The sequence below is a fragment of the Semicossyphus pulcher genome, unplaced genomic scaffold (genome assembly GCF_022749685.1).
Source record: "Semicossyphus pulcher isolate SPU_LCO1_2020_fin unplaced genomic scaffold, fSemPul1.0.p SCAF_21, whole genome shotgun sequence".
NCBI lineage: Eukaryota > Metazoa > Chordata > Actinopteri > Labriformes > Labridae > Semicossyphus > Semicossyphus pulcher.
Window position 1 is genome coordinate 14,963,547 of NW_027211695.1, and position 26,786 is coordinate 14,990,332.

The following is a 26,786-nucleotide window of genomic DNA, read 5'->3' on the forward strand; positions in this document are numbered from 1 at the left end:
TTTCTCCTTCATCTCTTTTCCTCTTCTCTTCTCGCCTCCTGGTTCCTTCCTCTAATTTCGTCCGTCTCCTTTCCTTCCTTTCCTCTCTTTTACTCTTTTCTTTCTTTCCTTCCCTTCCCTTTCCTCTCCTCTTCTTTTCTCAGCTTTAGATCCTTGGGCCATTGTGCTGCATCTTCCCAAAAATAGGCTTGTCTGTCTGGGGCATCATTGTCTCGTTTGCGCCCTTAAATGCCTCCATGGAAAAGCCGTTTGAGGACAACACGGCGCAGTTACAACATTTAACGAAGCTACGCGGCATTATATATACATGCAAACACACACACACACTCACTGCTGGTGCTTTTGGTGTGAGCGTGGGAGCTTTTTTCTTTTTCCATCCCCGCCGCTCCCCTCCTCCCGCCCTGATAAAGAGCGCCTTGTGTGAGCGTGGGTGTGAGGAAGGGAGGAGAACCTCATAGGGCTCAGACTGGAGGGCAGAGGTTGACGGAGGGTGTGTGAGCTAAGAAGAAGGATTGTTTGTCATGTGTGCATCTTGGCGCTCTCTGAGGTTGGAAACTCAAACATGGAACAATCTGAGATGCGTCACCTGAGCCACATGGAGAAGTGAACCTCTCAATCTGGTAGTGATTGCTGGTGTTAGGTAGTTAGTTAGGAACTTTATTGGCCAAGAAAACACCCTTTAAATTCTCCATGATGCCGTACGTCAGTACCCATCCAACTTCCATATCCTACCCTTTGACAATTGGATTCACCTCTGTAACTTCCTAAAGTCACTTCTTGGTTTAAATGATCCCTGCTCATGTCGACAATGTGACCATAACCGGACATTTCAAGGAGACGCATCAAAACTACGACCCTGTAGGCTGTCCTTGCACAAGCTGGCGACCTCTGGTGGCTGTAGAAGAAGGTAGGTGATGTTTATAATGAGCAGGAAGTCTGTTTTCGGTGGCGTACAGGGGCGATGGATGGATCAAACAAACACAGGACTTTAACTCAAGAGTTCAGGTCAGGTGTGAAAACCAGAAGTCTGTGTTTCTTTCCTTTAAGCTGCACGTATAACTTCAGGTATGTCACGTCCCTTTCGTCATGTATTTAAGGCAATCAAACTTTTTTGAGTAGTTTGGTAGCCCAATCCTAACCACAATAAATACCATTCTTTCACAACGCCAACCACCATTTCAAGTTGTTTGTACGGTATGAATGTTTCGGTATGAGGAAGTGTCGCCTGCCATTGGTTGGTGCGCTTCTTTAAAGAACACTTCTGGTGGTTAGAAGGGTTGGAACCAACTGTCCTATGTGGACTTCCGAAGGGGCAACAATTTTGCTAGCTACCGAGATGTTTCTGCTTGAATCTTCAATAAAATCAACTAAATGGATCTTGTGATTTGAGTGTTTGGCCAAGTTCTGCCTCCGCTGTCAAAACAGAACAGTCCATTTTAAGCCAACATGAATAAGATGTCTGTGACGTAATCTGATCAATCAAAATTTGGACATCTACATTGGACATTTAAATCACTTCCCTGGTTCCTATTGGGATTATATTTCCTCCTTCAATGTGTCCAAGTTTCCAGCTGAATCCACAAGTCCAGCAAGTCTTGGTCTTGGTCAATTGAAGCCTTGTCAATGGTTTCCACAGAGTTTCTGCTTCATATTTCTACTTCTTTATGCAAGTTTTCGATGCTCAAACACCCAAAGTACCAATTAGACCATTGGGAACGGTATCAAATTACTTAACCCATGATGCCAAAAATCACAGATGTGTCTTGAATCTCCCTATGTTCTCAGATTCTTGATTCCTCCAAGGAAGCAGTAATGTTATTATTTAAAGAGTGAAAAACCTCCAGGTGTCTATTTAGAGAATTGAGCTCAACCCCTGAATCTGGTGGTTTCTGGCTCTTCCCACGCACAAGCTGAGTTTATTCAGCAACTCTTGCATTGACCTCATTCTGCAGAGTAGGTCAAACAGACTTGTGACTATAAGCAGCTCCAAACCAGCAGTGGAAATAAAGGTGAACTCAAAGACAATCCAAACAGGAAATGTGGTAGGAACTGGGCTTTACCTACAAATTGCCCTGGCAGCGTCCACCTCCGCATCCTGAGCCATATTTCCATGTTTCAAACCACCGTGTCCGAATATCTGCAGCGAAGACTTTATGTTTGGGAGCTGAACGGTGGCAGCGCAGACAATAGCAGGAGCTGGTGTTCAGCAGGGGGTCCAGGGAGCTTCTCAGCCTCCCTCCCCCCAAGAGTCTTTGTCCTGGGGGGAGCTGACGGGGTTCCTGGAGGGGGTCTTGGAGCATGTGTTGACCTGTCAGGTTTGATGGCTCTATTTAGGGCCCTGAAACACCAAGAAGACAGGCAGGAGTCGGGTGCATTTTGGAGGCATTTTAGCGGCTTTGATGTCCTAAATGTTGCCTATCATTGTCTCCTGGAGCCTCCTGGGTAATAAAACAACCAAACCTGTTTATGTTGTGGTGCATCGCTCTAAATACTGCAAGACTATTGAGCCACAGGCACTGTTGCTATTGAAAAGAAGCCAGTCATTGGTGTGAATCAGAGCAGAAATCGCAACCAAAACACACCAGAGTGGCAGAATTGACCAAGAATTGACAGTTTTCCCCAAAAACAGAAAAAATTAAGGCATGACTTAGTCATTTGGATTGAAAAAGTTTCTTACCCAAAATGCACCTAGGAGCGATGGATATGTCTCACATTTATGTCAGGCTCGCAGGCTCGTAATTTTGAGATATTATCAAACACTAAAGCAGACTTTTGTTGAGTTCTTTTCTAACCAGGTGAGAACAGTCGCATCACAGATATTTGGTTATATTCATCCGCCATCAGCGCTCAGCAGAGCTGTAGTTCCTGCCATAGGTTGAGGAATTGATACAAATTTGACCAAGAATTTTCTCCAAAGATGGAAAAAACAAAGGCTTAGTTCATAAAATTGGTTTAAAAATTGGACCTTTATTACCTTAAATGCATCGGGGAGTGATTTTATTGTCTCACATTTAGGTTTTTAGTATCACAGGATTGTATTTTGAGGATTGTATCAAAAAATAGGCGTAATTAGGAACAATTCCAAATCCATCTTGGAGCCGTGTTAATGTCCTACATTTATGTTTTTGTACACAGGCTTGTTGAGATATTGGTACTGGTACTTTCTATTTGGAGCTGGTTGATAATTTTCAAGTTGCAGCTTTATGGTACTTTACACCTGTAACGCCTGTTACGTGCCCGGCACGTTCCGTCTGTGCCGCGGTTCTGGTCCGTCAGATGGCGCGAGCCCTCGCCCACAGGAAGCGTGTCTGATCTGCAGCTCAGCGGAGCGCTGGCCCTAGCAGCTGGATTCGCGAGATCTGCGTAATCACGCGATAACATCAATGTTAAACAGAGCAACACACAAACTACAGTTCAGTTTGCACCTCGGAGGTTGATTATCTGCTCATTTGGAGATCACGGCTGAGTACACAACTTAATTAAATGTGTTCCTTTTTCAAGATTTCAGTGTGTTGTTGTCATGAAAACAGAAAAAAACGGAGTCCGTACAGGGTGTTTTATTTTGAAATGACCGGATGCTCTATGCTGTATTCGTGTCTGACTTCCTGTTTGGAACGATCTGCTCTGTTCAGCTTGACGCGTGCTTGATGCGGGCTCCTTCAAAAATAGACTCGGTGCGTACCTTTAGCGGAGCAGAGTGACACTTCTGGGGAATCACGAGCATTGACTTGAATGGGCGCAATTCCGGAGGTCGTGGCGCTCAAAGAACGCGCCGGAGACGGATCATGTGGAATTTGAGGCTAAGGAATGCTGTCTGCACGTCGTTATGGACGGACAACGTTGTTCAGTGTTGGCTAAGAGTTTTAAGTTTAAGCCTAGTTTAATTAAACCCCTTTTCATGCGCTCCAGAAAATGTCCCGACATCGTCTGGGTGAGCTGCATGTGTGGATGCAAACTGCCAAACTTTACACCCCGACAATTGGGTGGAGTGAGGACGCTTATATCACGTGACCGGTGCGAAACAAGAAGACCTGCATGTAACAGGGTGATCAAAAACATCAGAGAAAGACGACAGGAGGAAAGATGTCTGCAAATTGGAGAGATGAAGGGACTCAGGAGATTCTGGCTGTGACGGCCAACGTCGAAATTGTTCGCAATCCAGGGACATTTAAAATGACTGTTTTTTTTAAAGAAGTTGTAAACATATGACATCAGATTTACGTCTTTGTGTTTACATGTTCGTATCCTTCTCTGCACGTCCCTTATGACACACTGATTCCTATCTCTGAGGCCTGCACAGATCTCCCTTTATTCTCTGGATGTTTTCATGTAAGCAAATCTGAAACAGTTTCCTTTACTTTACTTTTTGGCAGCTTTTGTGTGTGTGTGTGTGTGTTTGTGTCGTGAGAAAGTGTGTGTTAGATTTAAGTAGTTGCATATCTTCACGGTTAAAGAAATGACACAAGTTTTTCCAAACTGTTCCCAATGCCAGTGTTTGAGCATCTTGTCGTGTGTGTGTGCGTGTGCTACAGAGTCCCATGCTTTGCGGTGCACGTGTGTATAAACACGCTGTTGGCTTCCAGACTTCCTCAGAGCATCGAGCTACTCATTTTCTCTGTCTCGACCTTTCAGTAATGTGAGGTTTAACATGCACATGTTTACAGTGGGCACCGCCTCTCAGTGGAATACACACACACACACACACACGCACGGGGACAGATGTGTACAGTAAAATAAACTTGGGTAACTCCTGCTGTTTAATATAGACGTGCAGATGTTTGCTGGGTTCATCATCCCTGTGTGAACTACAGAAATACACACACACACACACACGCTGCTGCAGAATCGTTTTGTACCCAACTGTTAATGATCTTCAGACTGTAGCTGATCGTTTCAGTGTTTGATAAAGAGGCTGTTGTTCTGTGCAGTGTGTGTGTGCGTGTGTCAGGTGATAGCTAAGCGATGACAACCTGTGACCGCCGTGGGGATTCCCACTTTTTCCAGGGCTCAATGGCGGGCACGACGCCACTACACACAGACACACACACGTACACCATGAAGTCACCCCTATAATCTATAAATAAAAGGGTGTGTCTGACCTGTGTGTGTGTGTGTGTGTGTGTGTGTGTGTGTGTGTGTGTGTGTGTGTGTGTGTGTGTGTGTGTGTGTGTGTTTCAACAACACAAGAGAGGGCATTCTTCTCCGTCTCCCCCGTGCCTCGGGTGACCTCACCCTGTCTGGACATCCCACAGCAGCATGGCACACACACACACACACACACACACACACACACACACACACACACACACACTGAACTGGCATGTAGGTCAGACTGGAGTGAAACTGAGCTCAGCTGCTGTGAAACTGACTCAGAAACACCTGAGACAAGTTTATTAAGCACATTAAAGAATCATGAGGAGCAAAGGATGAGACAAATAATTAATAATTATAATAAAGTTGCATCCGCAGAGTTTTTATTATTTTGTTCTGTCAGTTCTGCTTTTTGCAAGTTTATGACTTTTTAATATTTCAACGATGGCAAAAGTCACTGAGTCGAATAAAAAATACTTTTTTCTGTTAAACACTTAAAAGCTGCATTAAAATAAAGTGAATTAACATAAGAATCCTTTATTTGTTAAGTTATTTTACTAGTTTTTGTTGGTAGCAACATGCCATGAAAGTATTGTGTATTCTGACCTCTTATAACCATTATTGTACCATGGTCTGGGTGAATACTCAACTCTGATTGGTCGCAGGGTGTCCATTATTTGTGATAACGGACACATACCAAGAAGCCCCATTAAAACTGTCTGTTAAACATTTTAAATGATGCACAGTCGTATTTAAATTACTACTTGGGTAGTGATTAAGGTTTCCATTGAAGTAGAACCTTATGAGCTGTTAATACAACACAAGCTCTGATCAAGACAGGAGTTGGTTTAGATTTTTCCAGGTATTATTTAAAGCAGGAACAGAAAAAAAAATAGAGTTATGGCTTTGGGGTAACTTAAGATTTTGATTAAATACGCAAAATAAAATAATTAAATGATCTATCTTCTTCTTAGTGTTTCTTTGGAAAGCGACCGTGGTATATTTGGAATAACACACACAGAGGTGTCCATTATCAGGAAATAATGCACCTCATTACCCGTCTGACGTAATCTTACATCTTAAAGCAATGCTGAGGATACAGTGTGCAAACAAGATGTACAAATGCCCCTCCTGTTGGTTAATGAGTTTATAACCCAAACACACACACACACACACACACACACTGAGAAAACACACATCTGCCTGCCCTGCCCATAATAAACTCTCTTATTACTGCGCTCTAATTAATCACAGCGTTCCTGCCTGCTGGGGTTAAGTTTATAAAACCTCCTCTTCCTTTACTTCCTCCCCTCCTTTTTCCTTATCACATTCCCTTCTTTCCTTCCCGTCCCCATTTATTTTTTTATTTCTTACTTTCATCCTTATTGTCTTTGCTTTGATCTTTTTCTCCTCATCTTTGTTTCCTACTTTGTTATATTTCTGTATCTCTCCATTCCTCCACTCTCCGATGCTGCTCATACTTTCCTTCTGCTTTTCCTCACTTTCCCATCATCCCTCCCTTCCTCCTTTTGTCTTCCTCGTGTCCTACTTGTCCTCCTTAAATCCTCATCTTCATCCCCTTCCCTTCTTTTTTCCCATCCTCTATTCATCCTTCTCTATGTTATCGATGGGAAAATGATATTTTTTTTAGCTTAACGGTATATTTATAGTTTCAATAGTGTGTGTGTGTGTGTGTGTGCTTAAGTCCTCCAGCAGCGTTGTTTACAGCAGTGGGGTCCTATATGTGAAATATTGCTGGATAATGAGAGGTCATTTTATCGCTGTTTATTTACATTTCTTAACCATCCATGTTCTGTTTGAGAACAGTGTGCGTGTGTGTGTGTGTGTGTGTGTGTTACAGTGTTAAACAATCCACCACTGAAGCCGTTTCTGCCTCCGGTTTGTTTTCATTATGAAAAACTCATTAGAAACAAATGAACATAAACAGCATGTCCAGCGAATTCGACGCACGCCAGAGGCTCTTTTAGTGTATATATGTGTATATATATTGTATGTGTATGTGTGTAAATGTGTGTGTGTATTGTCGGCGGTTTTGCAGTGTGTGTGGGAAAAGCTTAGCGTAATCAACGATCCTTTTATAGGTGGAAACAGAAAAACAACAACCGTTTCTGGTGTGTTTCTGTGTGAGAGTGAGAAAGAGGCTGTGACTGTGGTTGTTGCGGTAACTTCGTCTTTCACAAGGTTTTTAACCAAAGTACCTGCAGAGGTTGCCCCCTGACTAAAACAAACAGTGTTGAAAAAAAGGTCGAAACACTGAATAAATTCAGTTAAAAGTCAGTGTTCCTATGACCCTTTTTTGTTAAAGTATCATGTCTGCAGGGGCGGTGCCCTGAGCTGCTGCTAACTCTAGCTTTAGTTTTTATTGAGCGCCAGATCATCCGCAGAGGCCTCCTCCTTACCAAATCAAACCGACTAAGTGATTGAAACACTGAATAAAGTTCATGTGTCATGTTAAAATTCAGTTTTCCTCCCATACTTTTTTTCCGAGAAAACAGGACTTCGGGAGGGGCTGCTAGCTGGGCTGCCGCTAGCTCTAGCTCAGCCTCTTTCTAGGCACCTAGCTTGTTTTTGGTTGACCGCCAGGGTCAGCCCTACACACGGGTCTGTATGTGACTGACTGAGTGACGGTACTGTTAGAGCTATAGAGAGAGAGGGTTGCGACATCGCAATGGCGGATCATGGAGCATATTGGCCCTCCACTGACGCGACTCTCTCTCTACATGGCTCTGGATACTTTGTCCGGGTAGTAGGCGGGGCTGCTCCTCCGCTGTCCTCACCTACGTCTGCAGCGCGCATATCCACAATGTTCCAGGTTCCAGATCCGGCTTTTTACTTAGCATACCGGAAGTGTTGACCTACTTTACTCTCCATGTCTGTGGCTTTTACTACAGGAAGAGATGTTAATATTGCTGTCAGAGATCAATAGGACTCATCACAATACCTTCTGTAACTTTGAATACTTGAATGACGCCATACATGGTTTTGTGTTTGCCGCTGCGGGCGCTCAGCGAGAGTCTGTTCTTCGTGTGAGTTGTAAATATTTTCAGACACTTCCTAAACTGGAGAAGTATGTTGTGAACTTTTAAGATCTTCTGTTTCTTGAAAATATTCAAATCCTCTTATGTTTGAACCAGCGCATTTGGCCCACTTCTTTTTTCTGCCCTTAAACCAGTCAGAAAGTCGGCCAGTTACCTCGTTCATCCGTGTGTGTTCCTGTCTTTCTCTCTCTCTTTCATCCTTTCACGTCTGTTGAGTTGATTTATGTCCGAACTCAGACCTCACACCACACCGAACCGCACGCTCGGCCGTGTTTCAGCTCTCTGCAGCCCTGCAGAAAGCACACTGAAACATCCCAGCAATGCTCACACACACACACACACACACGGTCTGTTATAGAGGAATGTGACGGCTTTCTGTGGGATGTTTGGTCCAGCCTGTTTTGGAGATGCTCTTTAACGCAGCTTGTGCCATGGAAACAGCGACAGTTTAACAAAAATGTCTCCAAAAATGTCTTTTAAAGGAGTCGGCTTGGCAGCGTCGAAGCGACTCTTAATCTGAATGAGCTTCTGTTCGCGCTCCAACCTCTTCTCTTTTATCTCAAACAAGTGGATGTCTCTTTGTGTCTGCAGATCGAGGATGGAGGGAAGGCGGCGCTGTGCAAGAAGCTGAAGGTCGGAGACGAGCTCATTAACATAAATGGCTCCGCCCTCTACGGCAGCAGACAGGAAGCGCTCATCCTCATCAAGGGGTCGTACAGGATACTGAAGCTGGCCGTCAGGAGGTAAACAACACAACACATTAAAACACGTGCAGAAGGCGCTCATCACTGATATTTTTCTGCTTTCGTTCCTGTTTATTCGCGCTTCTTCCCGACACTCGAGTGTTCTTGGCGTTGACTCACCAAATTTGGAAGGAAGGTGAGGGAGGGGAAGAGAATCTGCTACATGCAAACAGACATCAAGGCGGCATTTCACAGGAAGTGACCTTTGACCTTCAGGGTGTCGAAAGGAAAGCTGATAAACTCTGAGGAGCGGGGAAGGAGTGGACGTCTGGGAATGTGTGTTTGGAATAATCTAAAAGGAAACAGACAACGACAAGATAAACGATAGATACATGAAAAAGTTGGAATAATTTGGGAATAGTAAAATCCGTGTGGACATACAGCTGCTATTTTAGCAACTTTTGGGACACATCGTTGACATATTATCACCTTAAAAAGTTTATAAAGTTCTATTATACTTGTGAGTGAACAAGTTGCCTTTTCATGCATCCAGCAGGAATTTATTAGGAGTTGGATTTATGGACGCTCAACAAGTTTAACTGCTCTTGTAGCTCTTTTTTGGTCTCCACCAACTCCTGAGGGAAATATTTAGGACTTTAGGACTGCCGGGTCTTTCAATATATTCACTCTTCTTTCAGTCCTGCGCTATCAGACGGAGGTTTTGAACATTAAAGTTGCTGAGAAGCAGGGCTGCACGATTAATCGAATATTAATCCCGAGCATGATTTTATCTTCCCACTATTATAATAAACATGGTGATGTTGACGTTTAAAATGCTCCCCCGTAAAAAAAAACCCTGCTGCATATCAAATCAAGCGCCCCTTAAACTAACAGCCACTCCCCTAGGGGGCGACGGAGAGGGCATGTCATGTGATGAGCGCCGACCTTGCAGCGGCAGTTAAGAGCGGAAGAGTAAACAACAGAGACCGTGTGTCGGCTTAACGAGTGGCCATGGTAACTGGTGATTTTTAGTCGGATGTGTCTGTGGTTGTCGTGGTTACAGCAGCTGCTGAAAACAGGAAGATAATATGTAACTGTCTGCGTAAATACCTCTCTGTTCATTTTCATTACAATCTCAAAATATACTTATACTTGCTATCGCTCAGTCGTGTTGTGAACGCTGCTTGTTGTTGCGTTAAAACATGAAGAGAGCGAGTCACTCGTTAAACCGAAACACCGGTCCCCCGAAGCGGCTCGTCGTCAGTCTGGAGGTATGTCAGGTTGAGGGCGAGTGATGTTAAGCAAGAAAAACTAAAAGTGCATAAAAGCTGCGTCTGCGCCACAAAGCAACACGACTAACTCGTTCAAGCAGCTGAAAAAACAACATGAAGGCCAAGAGGAAGAACGAGCTACTCCCCGTCCTCCAGCGTCAAATCAGACCTCCCAGAAACACGGAAATTACCCATGATGCACCAAATTTTAAGTGTTAGTTTGATGCAGGATTTGTACACGATTCTGAACGCAGCACAAAATGCAACTGAAAGTGTTTATTTAAATATGAAGGTGCAATAAAAACATCTCTAAAATCGATGAATAATCATGATTATCATCGTGCAGCCTCATTGAGAAGCTCGCAGAATCAGCTGATAATTCATGTGCGATCTTTTAATCCATTTTTAATGTAGCAGCTTTATTTTTAAAGCCCTCTGGCGCTAGTTAGTAAATAGTAAAAACTGTTCCGACCCTCTCCTCCAGCCCTGCGTTGGGATTTTGGCTCAGGAAGCAGAACTAATGGCAGAAATATTTCCACTCTGTGAACTAAAGTCGAGCTGGCATCTTACAGGAGACTGAGAGGGTGAAACGGCAGATCTGAGATGTAACAGGAAACCAGCTCCTGTTGAAATTACAGGCTGAACGTTTTCAATTAGCTCCTTATTCTTACTTTACTTACTGGATTTTCTTTTATTTTCCCCATCTGTTCCGTATATATATTTATTTATGTATTTATAAATATTTGTATTATTATTATTATTTTGAATCTATTACCTCTTGACCCCAACGCTCAGGGTTTTTGTTGCCACTTAGTGGACGTAAGTGGAAATGCAGCTTTCATGCAACTTCTTGCTGCTTGTTTCACTTTGCAGAGAAAAGAGACTTTTTCACACCTTGTGTCTCAACTTTTCTGCTCCCTTACTGTTGATACTTTCTCCACGTCTCAACTGGACTCAGACTTAACACCAGTGTGGAAGATTTAACTGGTGTCAGAGCGATAAAACGTTGCCTTCTCGGACAGTTTGAGACAGCTGTTTGGCACGAAGAACGCCTCGTTCTGTCTTTTGAACCCAGATCAGCAGCCGGGGTTTTCTCTGCTCCTGTTTCTGCAGCAGGCGCGACCCACATCTAATGCTGTTAGACACACGCGTACACACACACACACAGTATAAACACGCACGCAGACGGACACATGGACGGACATGTATGTGTTCAGGAATGCTGCTGGATATGAGCATGCCACCCAGTGAAGTCGGCTGTGTGTGTCAGTGTCTGGTATGTGCTGCATGTCTGACTCCGAGGGGTTTTCCCAGCGCTGTGTGTGTGGAGCCAGCAATGTCAGCATTTGAGAAACCCTGCAGCCTCATCGATTCACATACAAGATCATTTTATTTTATTGATTTATAATCTCTCTCTAAGCCTGTTATTTATATTCTAGCATGAGCACTTTACCGACGGCCTCTCCGCGCATGAGTTAAACTCACTTGATTGACAGGTTTCTGACGCTAATAGCCGATCCCAGCTCCAGTACTCGGGCGGCACCGTGCCGCCCTTTGACCTCGTCCCTGCGCCAGCCGGGTTTTCCCTCATTACTGTCAGAGAACAAGGAACCCTCTGGAAGGTCCCGCTGCCAGACATCACACATGCACACGGCTCGCTCGGAGGTGATGAAACTCTCACACCGGCTAAATTGGAGTGCAGTTTTAACAGTGGAAAAATCTCTTAGTCAAAAGTCTAAAGTCATTACCACCTTTTTAATAACACGCGGGGCTCGAGGTGGCGTGTGTTTTCTTTTTCTGACTCAGGTCGTTATTAGAAATGTAAAAATAAAACTGGTGTGTAATTATTAGCTCAAATATCAGCATGTTGACAGTGGATATAAGAGGGAGTGGGGTTGACATGCTGCAAAGGGCGGAGGCTGGGATCCGAGCCTGACAGGTGTCCTTTCTAAGGTTTTTATAGGCCTGTGTTCTTAGTATATTAGCTTACTACTTTCTGTCTAAGGCTATGTCCAAGCGTACACAGGTATTTTTCAAAACGTTGCTTTTTCTCTGCGTTTTGGGGTTTCGTCCTCACAAACGCCCTTTTAGGTCACTGAAAACGGACCTTTTGTAAAACTTTTAGAAACTCCGTTTCCACGGAGACGTGTAGACGAGGTAAACGGCATTTTGGGCTCATGACGTCAGGCTGTGCGCCGTTATCTCCTTTGAGGCATCACTAACCCTTCGATTCCACAGGATCCGTCTCCGGCGCGTTTCGTGTGCGCCACAGCCGGAGTCGATTGCACCCGTTCAAGTCCATGCTCGTGATTCCACAGCACGCGACGCGGTCCTTCTCCGGCGCGTCCCAGAAGCGTGTCTCCGCTCTGCTCCGCAAAAGATACACGCCAGGTCTATATTTGACATAGGCCGCTTCAAACACGCGTCAAGCTCAAGACATGCTTCCTGTGGGCGAGGGCTTGCACCGTTGACGGACCAGAAACGCTGTGCAGACTGAACGCAGACATATCCTGTGGGATCCAGGGGTAATGAGGCGTACATGTTTACACATACATGTACAGTTACTTGTCTGCTACATTGAGGAACAGAGGCGTCGGGATTCTTCAATTCTTCTTCTTCTGTGCATGACCAGGTTATATCGCCGCCTGTTGGTGTGGTATTCTCATGACAGCGTTTCTGTTGTATTTTTGCGTTTTCGTTTGGACGGGGATTTTTTATAACCGCTGTTGTGTGGACGGGTTTTTCTTTTGAAACGAAGGAGGCAAAAACTCAGTTTTCAATAATACCTGTGTACATGTAGACACGGCCTTAATTATTCTGCAGTGGAAGAGTCAAATAAGTGAAGATAGATTATTGCACTGCCATCTAGTGGTCGGGGGTTTAGCTACAAAGAAAACACAAAGTTAAACCATTAAACTCGGGGCGCCGGTTTAGCTCAGTGGCTAAATCGGTGGCCCGTGTACAAACAGCGGCCCCAGGCTCAACTCCCACCCTCGGCCCCCCGCCGTGTGTCATCCCCCATTCTCCCTCCCCCCTGTTTCCAACACCTGTTCCTGTTCGCTTGATAAATAAAGGCATAAATGCCAAAAACAAACAAAACCAAAAACATCAAATTAGTAACAGTAAATGGGGTTGCGACACTAAATGCATCAATATTTTCACCCAAAGTGGCAAAAAGAGCACCAGTTGAAAATATAAATATACAGTAAATATAAGTAAACATACACAAAAACATAAACTGAACTATAATAAAATAATGTAATAAATATGAAAGTCGGAAAGCGAAGACTAAAGACTAAAACTACAGTCTCATTATGCACTGCAACCCTCCGTCTCCACCATAACTACCTGGTCGTTCAAGCTGGCTGTCTGCCAACTGTTTTCTGCCAGCTTGTTGAGCATGTCTTCATATGTGTGTTTAAAGTGTGTACATGTATGTAAGTGAGTGGTAGTAATTTGGGTTTGTGCCTTTTCTGTTATTCCAAGCTCAATTAAAAGTCACTAAATCTAACCTGAAGTGGAGAGTAGTCACACGGGTTTCTTATACCCAATACGCTTGTCTCAGGAAATTACACCTCAGGGTTCCCCCTGTACAGTACTTCACTTTACTGTAGGAGTGTTTGTGAATAAAAGGGCTTTTTACCAAAGCAGTGGGCGAGGAAAATGTTCATATTGGATTTAATTATATGATGTAAATGCAGAGGAAGGAAATGAGGAGTTGGCGAGCAGAGATGATGATTTGTTCGGCTTTAGAAAAAGGTTGGAAAATGGAGCTTTTGTGCAAGTTTGTCTCCTAAAGTTTGGCTGGTAGGTTTGGAAATGGAGGCTTGTATGGGATTTAAACACGGGTGAAAGGTTTCCATTACATTAATAAGGAGTTGTGTAAGACAGGAAATGAAAAACATTTGATTCCCATGTTGTGTGACTCCTCGAAGGATGTTTAAACTTTAAAAGTCTCGTCCAAACATTTCTCATTAACTCTCCCTTTTGTTCTGATCTATTATCGGTAATTGTTTGAACTTTTCCCACCATGCTTCACATCATTGTTCCTTCTTTATAAATAAAATATATTTAATTCAGACTGGCTGTATTGTCCGGCAGTGCTGAAAGAAGAGCGGGCCTGCAGGCTAAATTTGGCAAACCACAGGAATTTACTGGCCTGCCCAGCAGTTCAGTGAAAGAATAAGACAGCAGTGTGTTTGGACCCATTTCAGTTTAATTTCAGGAGAGATGCTTTATGGACATTTTTAACAGGCAAAGTGATGGTAAAAAAGGAGCCACATTGCTGTAAAGTGCTGTTTTATTTTCCTCCTAATTAAGACATCCACTGTCTTAAAGAACACGGCGTGCCCTGACGAGAAAACACAGAATAACATCAACAAAAGAAGTTTGGTGGCTCGAAGCGAACAGAAGTCAGAGGTATCAGTTTGAATATGTTGGCAGTTTATGGACTTCATTACCCAGAAACCCCCTCAAAAAGTATAAAATAAATATTACACTATAAACTTAGTACTTGCATGTTTGTTGGCCACATGATGATGGTCACGTAAATACAGAAAGACGTTATTTACATACATGATAGATGATAATTGAAGGGAATTGGATCTCATGGCACTGTTTATTTCTATATAAATAAAGCAAATTTTTCTGTTATGTTTTATTCTTTTTGTCCATTTATTTAGAGTTTAGGGTTAGGGTTAGTATTTTTTAGGGTTAGGGTTTGGGTTAGTATTTTTTAGGGTTAGGTTAGGGTTATTGTTTTTTTTCGAAGCACGTCCATGTCTTTTGACTTGGTTGGTTGTTTCTGTAAACACAATCAAAGGACAGTGGATTTCTTTCTTCCTCTAGAGTTTATTTATAGTTGGCAGTTGGTGCATTACTGCCACCAACTGGACTGGAGTGGAACAAGAAAAGTCTTTAGGACAGGTTGTTTCAGTTTGGGCAAAAATGATTAAAAGGACGACTCTCAAGTTTGAATGTTCGTAAACCAAAGAGCTGTTCATGACTATAACATGATTTAGGACGGCATCTACAGATTTTTTCCATCAGAGGATAATGCGTTGAGCATTTTCAAAAATGGTTTCGTCCAAAGTGTGAAAAAACTATGACAAATGCCTGTCCTAAGTCAAGTCTTTAAATCACTTGTTTTATCCAACCAGGTGTGTAAAAACAGAGAAACAAACAGATCGTCACATTACAGAGGCTCAAACCTTTTCCATTTTCGTCTTATAAATGCTTTATCAATTACTTAGTGCTTATTTAGGCATCCCTACACTTACTGTTGGTAATTTTCTGGCAATAGATTATTTAACTTCTTGTCTCACCACCTGTCTTCAGTGACAAAAACACAAACCATAAGCTCCAATGAGAAGCTATTCTGAGGTTTTTGAGAAGGAGTTTTCAGTTTTCAGCAGAGGATCATGAGACCATGTGATACATTCTAAAGCTTAAGTTAATAGTGACATGCCAAATGTAATCGCAAGATGTTTTGTTTACTGGTGCTTAACTCCCATATAAAACAAACAATTGGGTTTAAGATGGATGTGAAAATAGATTTAATCTCTCTGGACGACTTGCACAAACATTGGATGTTTATATTCAAAATACTGTATGTACATAACTGCATAATTCCAATGAAGACGTTAGCTAAAGTATTACTATTGTGGACCACATTAAATCCTTACTGTATCTTATTTTTTAGTTTATAGATGCTGAGTAAGAAACTCCTCCTCCAACCTCAGTGACCTTTTTCAAAGCTTTGCCGGTTAAACATCAGGAGTATTTTGTCTCTGTTAAGCTTTTCGTGCGTTTAAAGCATCTAATGTTTTTTTCCGATATATTTCTGGACAGGACAGAATGTCAGGGATGTTTTGCTGGCTTGACCTGGAAATGTTTCCTCTATAGTACTTCCTGTTTTCACCGACCCCTTTGTTAGATCAAACTGTACACAGTGTGTTAGTGTGTGTTAGTCTCTCTCAGTGGGCGGCCGTGGAAGAGGCAGCAGGACATTCTTCAACTTTAGCATCACTTCCTGTTCTTTCCCAAGTTTCCCACCCCACTTCCTGTCCACCTTGGGCTTAATGGCGTTGGTGAACTTTGTGTTTATGTTTGTGGGAAAAGAAGCAGCGTTAATGGGAAGTGGACAAAGACTCAACAGTTTGCTGATGGTACAGGAAACGTCTCTTTAGATGCAGGTGTTCATGCATGTGGTTCCATGTATTTATGATGTATGGACAGCCCATATCTAGAGATAATAAATGTGAATGTGCTGTTTAGGTAGAAGAGAACTAGAAGACATTTATTCATCAAGGCATTTCAGCGCTTGGTGACCTTTTAGCGTCATGTACCAACTTATTTCTTCGTCGGGGTTAGCATCTGGTAATCAGTAGAGTACTCTGAAGATACCAATGCTCACACAGATGCTGTAAATGTGCAAATAATTGTCTTTAAACAGTTCTTTTGGAACGACATAAGATATGACAAGCTTAAGAGCTAGTTGTAGATGATTCGTGACCTTAGGACAGAGCCAGGCTAGTTGTACCAAACAGGTTGATGGTATGAAGTTCTTGGCAAGCTCGGCAGTGGGCAATTCCTCTCAGGGAGTCAACAGAACGAAACCGCCTAATATGTTTATTCCCCAAAATATGGTACCATTCCTGCAGTACCCAACAATGGCATGCTTTTTCTCTATTGAAGCCTCAAGATTTGATTAAGGCTGATAAGAAATTAGAGTGTCTAAACAAGTTCCCTTCCCACCTAGCAAAGTCAACTGATAAGTACCGAAATTGGAAAGTATTAAGTCCCAGTTGCTACCTACTTGAATAATCTTATTTGGTGCATTTCAAATACCCAACAAAAACATGTCAGACCTTCGGACGTGGTCACCAGTAATGAACAAGTGTAATCTTAATATGAGAATGGATTTAGCCAAAAAAGTCAGCAATTCATTTTCTTGCGTAAACTTTGGGTTTGGGTTCTGTCATTTTCTTTGTGTGGTTGTTCCAGCTTTATGCGTTGCGTGTCAGGTGTTGCAAGTAGATACGCAATGCCCAGAGGGAAGAGAAATAACTCTTTGGTTGGGTTCAGGTCTCAAATTTGGCCGAAACAGTCATTTTTAGCTAGGGTATGTCTAAACAACAACCCCTGCAGCACTTTAGCCGACAGGGAAACCCATTTAAATCAAACCAATTGCTCTAAATTTATGTTTTAATTCGAACCAATGCAGATTAATTTGTCTAAATCTTTGTTTCCAGGCAGTCAGAGCACCTGTTACCCATTAAAAAGTTGCAGCTGTTTGTTTAACTTCTGTGATATCAATCTTTTCATGTCACTTTCTACAAACAGTTCAGATCTCTTTCACATCCAGTAGCAAATCAAAACAAACGTCATGAAAAGAAAAACCTGGCAGATTAAAGGGCAGAAATATCAAACAGACTCAGGCCGGAGTTACGTGGCAGAACCAAAACGTTCACAGCAGCAGGAGGAGCCAACAGAAGAACATTAAAATGATAATTACAAGAGAGGCTGATATCATGTTTGAAGTTTTTGACAGGGTAAACATGACTTCATGACAAAGCTCTTTCATCTGAGCTCGCGCTTTGATCTCTGCTACACAATGAGTAAACATTTATTTTGCTAAAGGATGGACGGGGAGGAGGAAGAGGAGATGAAAGAATAGAAGACGGGAAAGGTGAAAGAGAAGAGTTTGGTAGTTCTTACTATCTGAGTAATTTTACTTTGAGGTTTCTCTACTTATGTAAAGAGTCTCAATACCTAGATCACCATTGTTTTGTTTTGGCACCATTCAACATTTGGCTTGAAATAAGGGGGCTTGTAGAAAAACACCATTATTTTTCAATGTTAGCTACTGAGTACAATATTTCTTTACAATCAAAACTTGAATATTGCAGATGATTCTTAAGCCCCGTTACATGTAACATACACTATTTACAAATGGTTGGTAGACACTTCTTCTACACCTTCAAACTATTGAGTTCAGCTGTTTCAGCCACACTCAATATAAGCAGGTGCATAGAATCCATAGCCCCTTATCCACTGCCAGGTCAAGGTGGGATAAGTACGCCTCTGTTACGTTTTGTCTTCTGTGTAAAACGCACCGTGGCAGAACGATGGGGCGAATTTGTTCTGCCTCTGAGCCAGCATCAGAGGTAGTAGAGGCAAAGTGACATCAGTGTGAACAATGGAGTCGGCAGTTTGTCTGCACCTCGCGCACGTTTTGTTTCCGCAACATAAAAACACACACTGGTGCGGCTTTATGCCGGCGTCGTTTGGGCCGATGTAAAATGGCAAAGGCAGCATGACGGCGGAGCTTCGTTGCGACGCCGCAGTGGAACCGCAATGTGAAAAGGGCTCATAACAGAGCCATGATATCTCCACAGACATATATTTAGTATTAGGTTGGATCGTAAAGCACTCTGCGACTTTAAACTTGGCGATGTCATAGGATACCACCTTTGCCACAAGTCAGTTTGTGAAATTCCTGCCCGAGTAGATCTGCTCCTCCCATCTGTAAGTGCTACTATTCTGAAATGGTTCAGACATGGGTGCCTTATTTATTTCTTTGGATTGATGGTTGAGGATTCACTTTAAAAATGGAAATCATAGTTAACCAATTGGTTACTTCCAACTTTGTGGCACAGTTTGATGAAGGTCCTTTGGAATCAATCGGAACAATTAAAACCAATGTTGCTTGCAAGCTTTTAAACAACAACAGTAGGTCTATATTAAACAGAAAAGGTTGCACCTCAATCAATGCATTTACAGAGGGACGTAGCAGTTAATCGATTGTAATTTGCTTCCATCATGTCCATCAAGCTGCTGTGGGTGGTTATAGAAGTACTAAACAGTGACAAGCAACTAATGTGTTTAAATTTGCACTATAATTAATTAATTGGCAGCTTTAAACAGAAGACATTTTATCTAACTGGGCTTTTCCAACCTTATGGCAACAGTTTGTGAGGCCCTTTGTTTTTCCAGCATGACTAAACCCCTTTGCACAAAACGAGATCCAAAAACAGGTTAGCTTGGTGTGGATGAACTCGACTGGCCTGCATGAACCACCAACCTCAACCCAATTAAACACCTTTGGAAGGAATTGGAACGCCGATTGCGAGCCAGGCCTTCACGTCCAACATCAGTTCCTAACCTCGCAAATGCTCTTTAGGGCACAACGGGCACCAACTCTCACAGAAACACTCCCGAAATCTTGTGGAAAACCTTCCCAAAAGATTGGCGGCTGTTTTGTTGTAATGGCCAATTATTATTGGCTATTATTTGCGAATGGGAAATCCAACAAGCTCATATTGGTGTGATTGTCAGGTGTCCAAACACCGTGTGGATGTTTTTCCTAGTTGAATATGGAGCCAAAACAAAGAGCAAGGTTACTGAAATATCCTACAACTTCTCCTCCTCCTCTTCTCGGATCCGTCTCTGTTTCAGTCCTGTGTTTGGACCTGCGAGCTGCTCAATTTCACAGTTTGTTTATTCCTGCTCACTTGAGACGTTTGTTTTCATCTGTTCCTGGAAGAGTTGATCCTCAGACGCTCCAGATCTTCTCTGTGTACATGCTGACTCCATATTTTAGTTCCTCTGTTGGTTTTCTGTTAGTAGAAGCTTGTTTTAGACTGCCGGGCGCACACACGCACACACACACAAAGAGTCATATGATTGTTTGGAGTTTGACCGCAGACAGATTGATGGGCACACACACACACACGCACACACATACATACATCCCGTTGTTTAGACTTTTTGTACCACAGGGTCCCTGGAGACTGGAGCAAGACTGAGGTCTGCGGTGCCAAGAACCATGAAACACAATAGTCTGCCCCCCATCACTCCTTCCCAAAGTGAACAATGGACATTCCTTGCATACCTCAAGACCTCTTCCTCACACACACACACATAAACACACGCATGCAGACACCATCCTGGGTCTGATTAGCGCCCTGACTGTAAATGACTTTGGCTGTGACGCTGTTATGGATGAATTATGGACATTGTGGACAGAAAAGTATGAAAAATGTGTGTTTTTGTGTTCATTGTGTTACCCGTCTGCTGGAACGCGTTAACACAACAGGATGAACAGAAACGGGGGGCGGCGTTCGCCCGGGGGATAAAGAAGTGTAGTTTATGAGGTTGGCAGTTCATTTGGGTGGTAAATAAGTTGGTTCACATAACAACAGAGACTCTAAATCTCACCAGATGCTCAATTTATTCACCTGTAGTCTTGTATTTGATTTGCCCCTACATGCTATTTTGATAGGATCTGCACCAATGCTCAGTATGTTCAAACCATGATGGTATGAAGTAGGAAAAAATAATAATGTTGTGCCTCAGGGAGCATTTTGGTTTTAATTATCTACTTGGAAAAGAAGGAGCTTGAAATGACTCAAGCTGTCTGCAATTTAAATGGAATTTCAGCTAACTGGTCTGAGCGTATGACTGAAATATGTGTGGAATTGACTTTAAAAAATGGACTATGGAGTAGTAGTAAGTATGTTTTTTGGCCCGTGTGTTAGCAAGCATGCTAATACATAACAAACATACAACATACAAAATGTATATTGCTGTTATTATCTCCTTTGATATACTGCCTTAAGAAGGCCCCTTGAACATTTGAAATTGGCAATTCTCCTTCACAAGTCTTTTGTTATGATAAACTGAATGGCACTCTCTGTTTGCTCAGTTTTGGTCTCCACCACCTTCTAAAGGAAAATTGTGGCTCTAAAGATGCTAAATGCTACTATGTTCACCACTTGGTTACAAACTTTACCTTTCGGCCGTTTGGTGCTGAGCAGGTAGTTAACAACAGCGTTTTAGAGATTTATTGACTAACATTGCTGCAAGTTTATTTAGGAACACAGTTTTAACGCCACTAAACCAAATCAATTAGCTAAAAGATGCTAAAAGGCTCTGCAGACTGTAGAGTCAGCTGATAAATCTCTTACTGTGCATTCACACCGAACGCAAATAGACGTGAATCTGCGGCAAGATTCCATACAAAGTCAGTGCAATGACGTGATTAGACGCGAATGATCGTGATACAAATTTGCGTGAGTTGAAAAAATGTAACTTTCTCTGCGAATTCGCGTCACGTGGTGAAGAGAAAGCCTATCAACATCGAGATTCTCCTGACGCTGTTGGTAACCATGGAGATAAGCCCCGCTTCCTCTCCTCCATCTAAGGGCGAATATTCGTGAATTTTGATCAGGCAGTCAAACTTGCACGAGTAACGCGAGGAGAATATTTGTGTGAACGCACAGTTAGGGTTCATCACTACAAGCGGCATCTTTCACTTTGTTTGCACATTGATATTTTGTAATCCAAAAAGGCTTTAGGTAAAACTTCACATAGAATTAATTTAGAGTCTGCAAGTGAAGAAACAAACTATAGAAACCGAAAGGAATCTTAAAACTTGCGATAAATTCGCAGCCTCAGAAGAGTGTGTGTGTGTGTGGATAAATATGTGCCTGAATATCTATGTGGGTGAGTCTGTCCTCTACGCGTGTGGTCTGCTACAGTTTATCTGTCTCCTCTGGCCTGGTTTTTATTAACTGGCCCATTAAACCACAACTCCATGATACATGACACTAGCCTGACTCCCCACACACACACACACAAAGAAAGACACACACACACACACACACACATACAGTGGTCGTCTCAGATGGACACAAATTCCTTGAGGCCAACTTGGACACACACATGTTCAAAAGATGTGTTATGGAAGAAGAACCAGGACATAAAGCATCATCACAATAAATCTCATGTGTCCAGAGAGAGAGGAATCCCTTAAACTCTGTGACCTCGCTCGCCCACTACATGTTTCATCACATTTTACAACAAATATTCACATTCTTACCTGTGGCTCAAAAACATCCAAAATACTCTGAAATAGGGCTGCGATGATGACGTTATTCATTAGGATTTATCTGGAAATATTTATTGTTTACTCTTTAAAATGTCAACGCAAACTAAGACTTAAAGATGCTTTTATTTTGAAAGAATGAATTCACTTTACCATGATATGAAACGAGGAAAAAACATTAAATCTTTATGCTTTCAGGACATTTTTTGTGCTTTCACTTTAAAAATAACATTTATTAGCACAACAGTCATTTTATATGTAATGATGCATAAAATCAGCCAAATATAATCTCTTTTATCTGGATTTTTCTGGCCCTAAACGTCCTCTGCAGGTCTCGTGTTTAATCCATCCATCCATCTGTTTTAGAAGAATGAAAGGGGGCTGAGTAAACTGTCAGACAGAAAGAATTACAGCCGCACAAATGATTAAAATCAGCTTATAAAGTTTGTTATATTAACAGAGTGAACATGATGTTCTCAGGCTGTGCGAGTCTAGTAGGGGGGTCAACATTTAACGACAGTTGCGAAACACAGAGGAGATTATAGCGAGCTCATCTCCATTGTGTTTTGACAATCATTTATTATTTCCACTTCCAATCAAATAAGAGCCAATTTTCTCCGTAGTAGCTTCCGTCCTTCTTTCTGTTGAACCCCAGATGGTGCATACCCAGTTTTTATTGTTTTTGTATGTATTTATTTCGGTCCGCTTTAACAATAGCTCTACAGAAGTTAACATTACAAATAAATACATTTGGGGATAAACCCACCGAAAAGGTGTAGGCTGAAGCTAGGGCTTATTATGCCTACCCTTTTTACAACTGCTGTATCACACCAAAACAGAGAAAAACAAAGTTTTCTTCTGAAAGAGAAAAGAAAAGTTCCAAAAGAGTTCATACTGAACAAGTAATAAGCAGAAAGAATCATCATATATTAGTTTTATATTTGTTTATCACCTTATTTTTGAACATTTTTTAAATGTACAGAGTGAAGAACACATTTTTAATTCTACATCAAAGCTGTTCCACGGGTTTACCCCTTTGACATTTACACTATTCAGCTTTAACTTTGTCCGTGCCTTCATGTTTTTGAGAATACCTGCTCCCCTGAGTTCATACCAGCTCTCTCTAATGTTAAACAATCTCAACCAGTTCAACATGAATGACGTTAAATCAAAGAAAACAAAGAGAAAGACGAAGGAAACAAGAGTCGGCAACAGAAGTTAAACAAAGTCATATGATCGTTTTACAGTATGCTGTGACAAAGCAGAAAATTTAAATTAAATTAGGAAGTTTTAATGAGAAGTCTTTATTATGGGAAAAAAACCGAAGAACTTTATTGACTTGTTACATGACATAAATCTATTAAATAAGCCTCACATGGTTATTTTATGATGCTTATTTGCTGTTATATCAGCTGACACTGACGTCTCTCAGTACTCTTAGTGCGCTGACACAACTAACCGAGGATCAGTCATTGGTTAATGTCTGGAAGCCTCTGTGGCCCTTAAAATCTTAACAGATGTTGAAAAAGTGAGAGAGCCCACACGTTACGACAAATAAAGATAGATTGAACAGTTTTGCTCCTCTAGCGTGTGCAGAGCAACGATCTGAGCACACCACACGCTAACAGATTCATTCACCAACAACCAAGAGTCCGACTCTCGCTGCTGGAAAGCTCACTGAATCTCTCGCGGTCAAACGAGAGTGGAGAGTCAACAAACATGGCGGACGACGGGCAGGCAGAATCGGCGATGATAGTTTTTGGAATTTTTACTGGATGAAGTGGTGGAGACGGCTCGAACATGAGCTGTACATGTTGTCGCCATGGCTGCAGTTGTTGTTCAGTCAGCTTGCTTGCCAATTGGTTCCACGTGACGATCCACAGAGTGCGTGCTCGGCTGTCCTCGGGGGTTCCACCCACACATGGGATCGTATCTATTGAACATGTTTAATATTTGAAATCGGTGCGACCACGACGTTCTTCCGAGCAGATCGGGGGAAGTAAAATCACTCCGGACATCCCTCACACCACAGGAACATCTGGAGAGATCAGCTCTAGAACCATCAAATAATCAGGTTTTGCATACTTTTGTCGGAAGGGGGGAGGATTATCTTGAAGTGCGTACTCCCGTCTGTTCCAGATATACGGAGCATAAAAACTGAATCCATGTTTGGTTGTGACTCTGGGGACAGAAAGCAGACCTGTCCCTGATGACCTGAGGGGTCGGGATGGTTCGTCTTGGTCAGCGGTTTTCAACACTAATGACTGAAGCTGTGCGCTGACTTTTAATCGCTCCTCCTTAGCTCCAAAAACAACCACCTCAGTTTTGTCTTTGTTTAACTGAAGAAAATGTTGGCACATCCACTTATTGATTTGTTCAATGCATTTAACTAGTGCTCGTATGGGGCCATGGCCCCCTGGTGACATTGCGATGTAGATCTGAATGTCGTCTGCATAGTGAGGCACAGAACTTGGCTGTAGAGGTTGCGGTGTGTTCAAGTGCAACTCCTTGGCCCGGATGTTGGTTTGGTGTGTCGGGCTTTACACTTTTGCTTCCTTTTCTCCGTCACTCTCACTTGCTTTCTCCTTTAAAAGGCACTTAAGCTCCTTTTAGCTCTTTGATACTAATGAACATTTTAGATCCATTCGCTACTTTTAAAAATACTGATTCATCTTCTTTCAAATGCTTCAATTTAACATCCCTTTTCTTGTTTCTTTCAGTGCTTTAGTGTCAGAAAAAACCTCTCTTAAAGCCTTCCTGACAATCGCATGAAGTAAATGGCAGTAGTGATTACACACACACACACACACACACACACACACACACACACACACACACACACACACAATGTAGGGGATCGAGCAGCAACAAACAGAGCATTGTGCTGCACATGCTGAAGCGGACTTCACCCTTCCTGCTTCGACCTCTGGTATGAGCCTAGTCTCACTGTACTGATTACCTGGTATTTAAAAACTGAGTGTGTGTGTGTGTGTGTGTGTGTGTGTGTGTGTGTGTGTGTGTGTGTGTGTGTCTGCATGTACATATGTGTGCATTCAAGCAGTAAAAACATGTCTACAAATATGCATGTCATACAGAAATTCATAATGAAGGAGGATAAGGGCAAACAAACAAGGAGTCTGATTGCATGCACACACATACACATACACACACACACACACACACACACAGACCCATAAAGCAAACAAATAGCTCCTGATTGCAGGAACACAAAGGGAGAGAGGAGAGGAGGAGGTGAGGTTGTTTAGGCTTTCTGGCATAGTTAACCCCTCACCCTTTGAAGGGAAGACAGGGAATGTGAGGAATCTGCACACATGCATGTATATAACACACACACACATCTACACGGAGTCTGCAGGAGATGTAAGTCTCCAGGAAATCCTTTGAAGCCCGCTGAGGGCCTCATGTTGTTAAGCGTCTGCCGCTGTGCGGTTGGTTAAACTTCAACGCGGTTAACGCGGGACCCTCACACCTCTTCGTGTTTGCCCTGCGAGGTTCAAGGAGAGAGCAGTGACACCGATACAGGCGGCATCGGCTGTCGGGTTAGCAGTCGGGTAGGAAAAAAGTCACATGTAGATTTTACCAGCCGTCGCTAACGGACGTTAAATCTATGAGTTGGTCATACGACGACACCAAAGTGTGTGTTTACCTCCAACGGTCAGCCAAAGAGACAGTTGAAGAGATTCGGGTGATGTTTGCCATAAAGGCTTAATACTTCAGCTTGTTCAGCAGACTCTTTATAAGTGGACTATGATGTCTTCTATCTGCTTTGGAAGGTCATTTTGTGTCTCGTTCTCGCCTCCATTAGCACGCTTCAGACGGTCTTCCTGCACCTACCAATTGGCCAGTTCACCGTTGGGTGACATTTTTCCATCATGGTAACAGTTATTTTCACCAGTGTGCAGCGACAGAGAAAATGTTAGTGGACCTTTGTCAAAATAGTAGCAAAAACAAACATATGGTGAGACATTGAGACACTGTTGAGGTTTGGTTTGGTTTAGTTAGCAACACTAAATTACGGTATGCCAAGGAAACTATAAAAGATGATTTGTGTCGGTTAAATAGCTGAACTTTGACTTTTGGTGTCAAACAGGAAACAAACCCCGGATTCCAGAGTAAAAGTCCTGGGTTTGTTTGACCCATAGTAACACCCAAAACACATCCTGGCGAGGGCTGTCTTGCTCTTTACCAATAGATGAAAATTGATATATTTTAACTGCTTCGATGACAAGTTATTACAGCCATTTAAATTAATAATCTTGAAGATTTTTATTTAAATGAATGTCTGTTAAGTCACTATCTATCGCCGAATGAGGTAACACAATTGAGCTGATGGCCCACTGATGAAAGCCTTTGCATTTGCAGTATTACAGACTGGGTGTCTGTGGCGACTGTCGTGGGAAAAATCACAAGCAGTTAGTGACACGTTTTCCATCAGCCAGCAGTGGTTGGTCTGCCAGAGAGGGTAGGCGGAGCTAAGCGGCTGCTTTTCCAACACTTGCTCTCTGCAAGTGTTGCGAGTAAACAGTAATCTACTATGGCTGAACAAACAAAGAAAAGATCGAAGACGACAGATACAACTTCAAAAAGAAGTGAAAATCCAAAGAAAAAGAAACAAATTGGACGCTCGGATGAAGGCAAACAGTCTAAAAAGGAAAGCCACCGTCAGCGAGGAAAATCAAGAGTCACAACCGGTGTCGCCTTGCCAAGGTGGAGAGCAATTACCGTTAATCGCCATTGGTGCCGCCAAAGAGAACGAAACTGAGGTAACTCA

The 26,786-nt window shown here is 42.5% G+C and overlaps 1 protein-coding gene across 1 annotated transcript in view; it reads left to right on the plus strand.

The window, feature by feature from the left end:
- Positions 1-26,786, plus strand: part of shroom4 (shroom family member 4) — a 71,021-nt gene that overhangs the window by 20,087 nt on the left and 24,148 nt on the right. Inside the window, exon 2 of the mRNA XM_069672229.1 lies at positions 8,742-8,893. Within this exon, the coding sequence (XP_069528330.1) occupies positions 8,742-8,893 (152 nt within the window). The remainder of the gene's footprint in view (positions 1-8,741; positions 8,894-26,786) is intronic.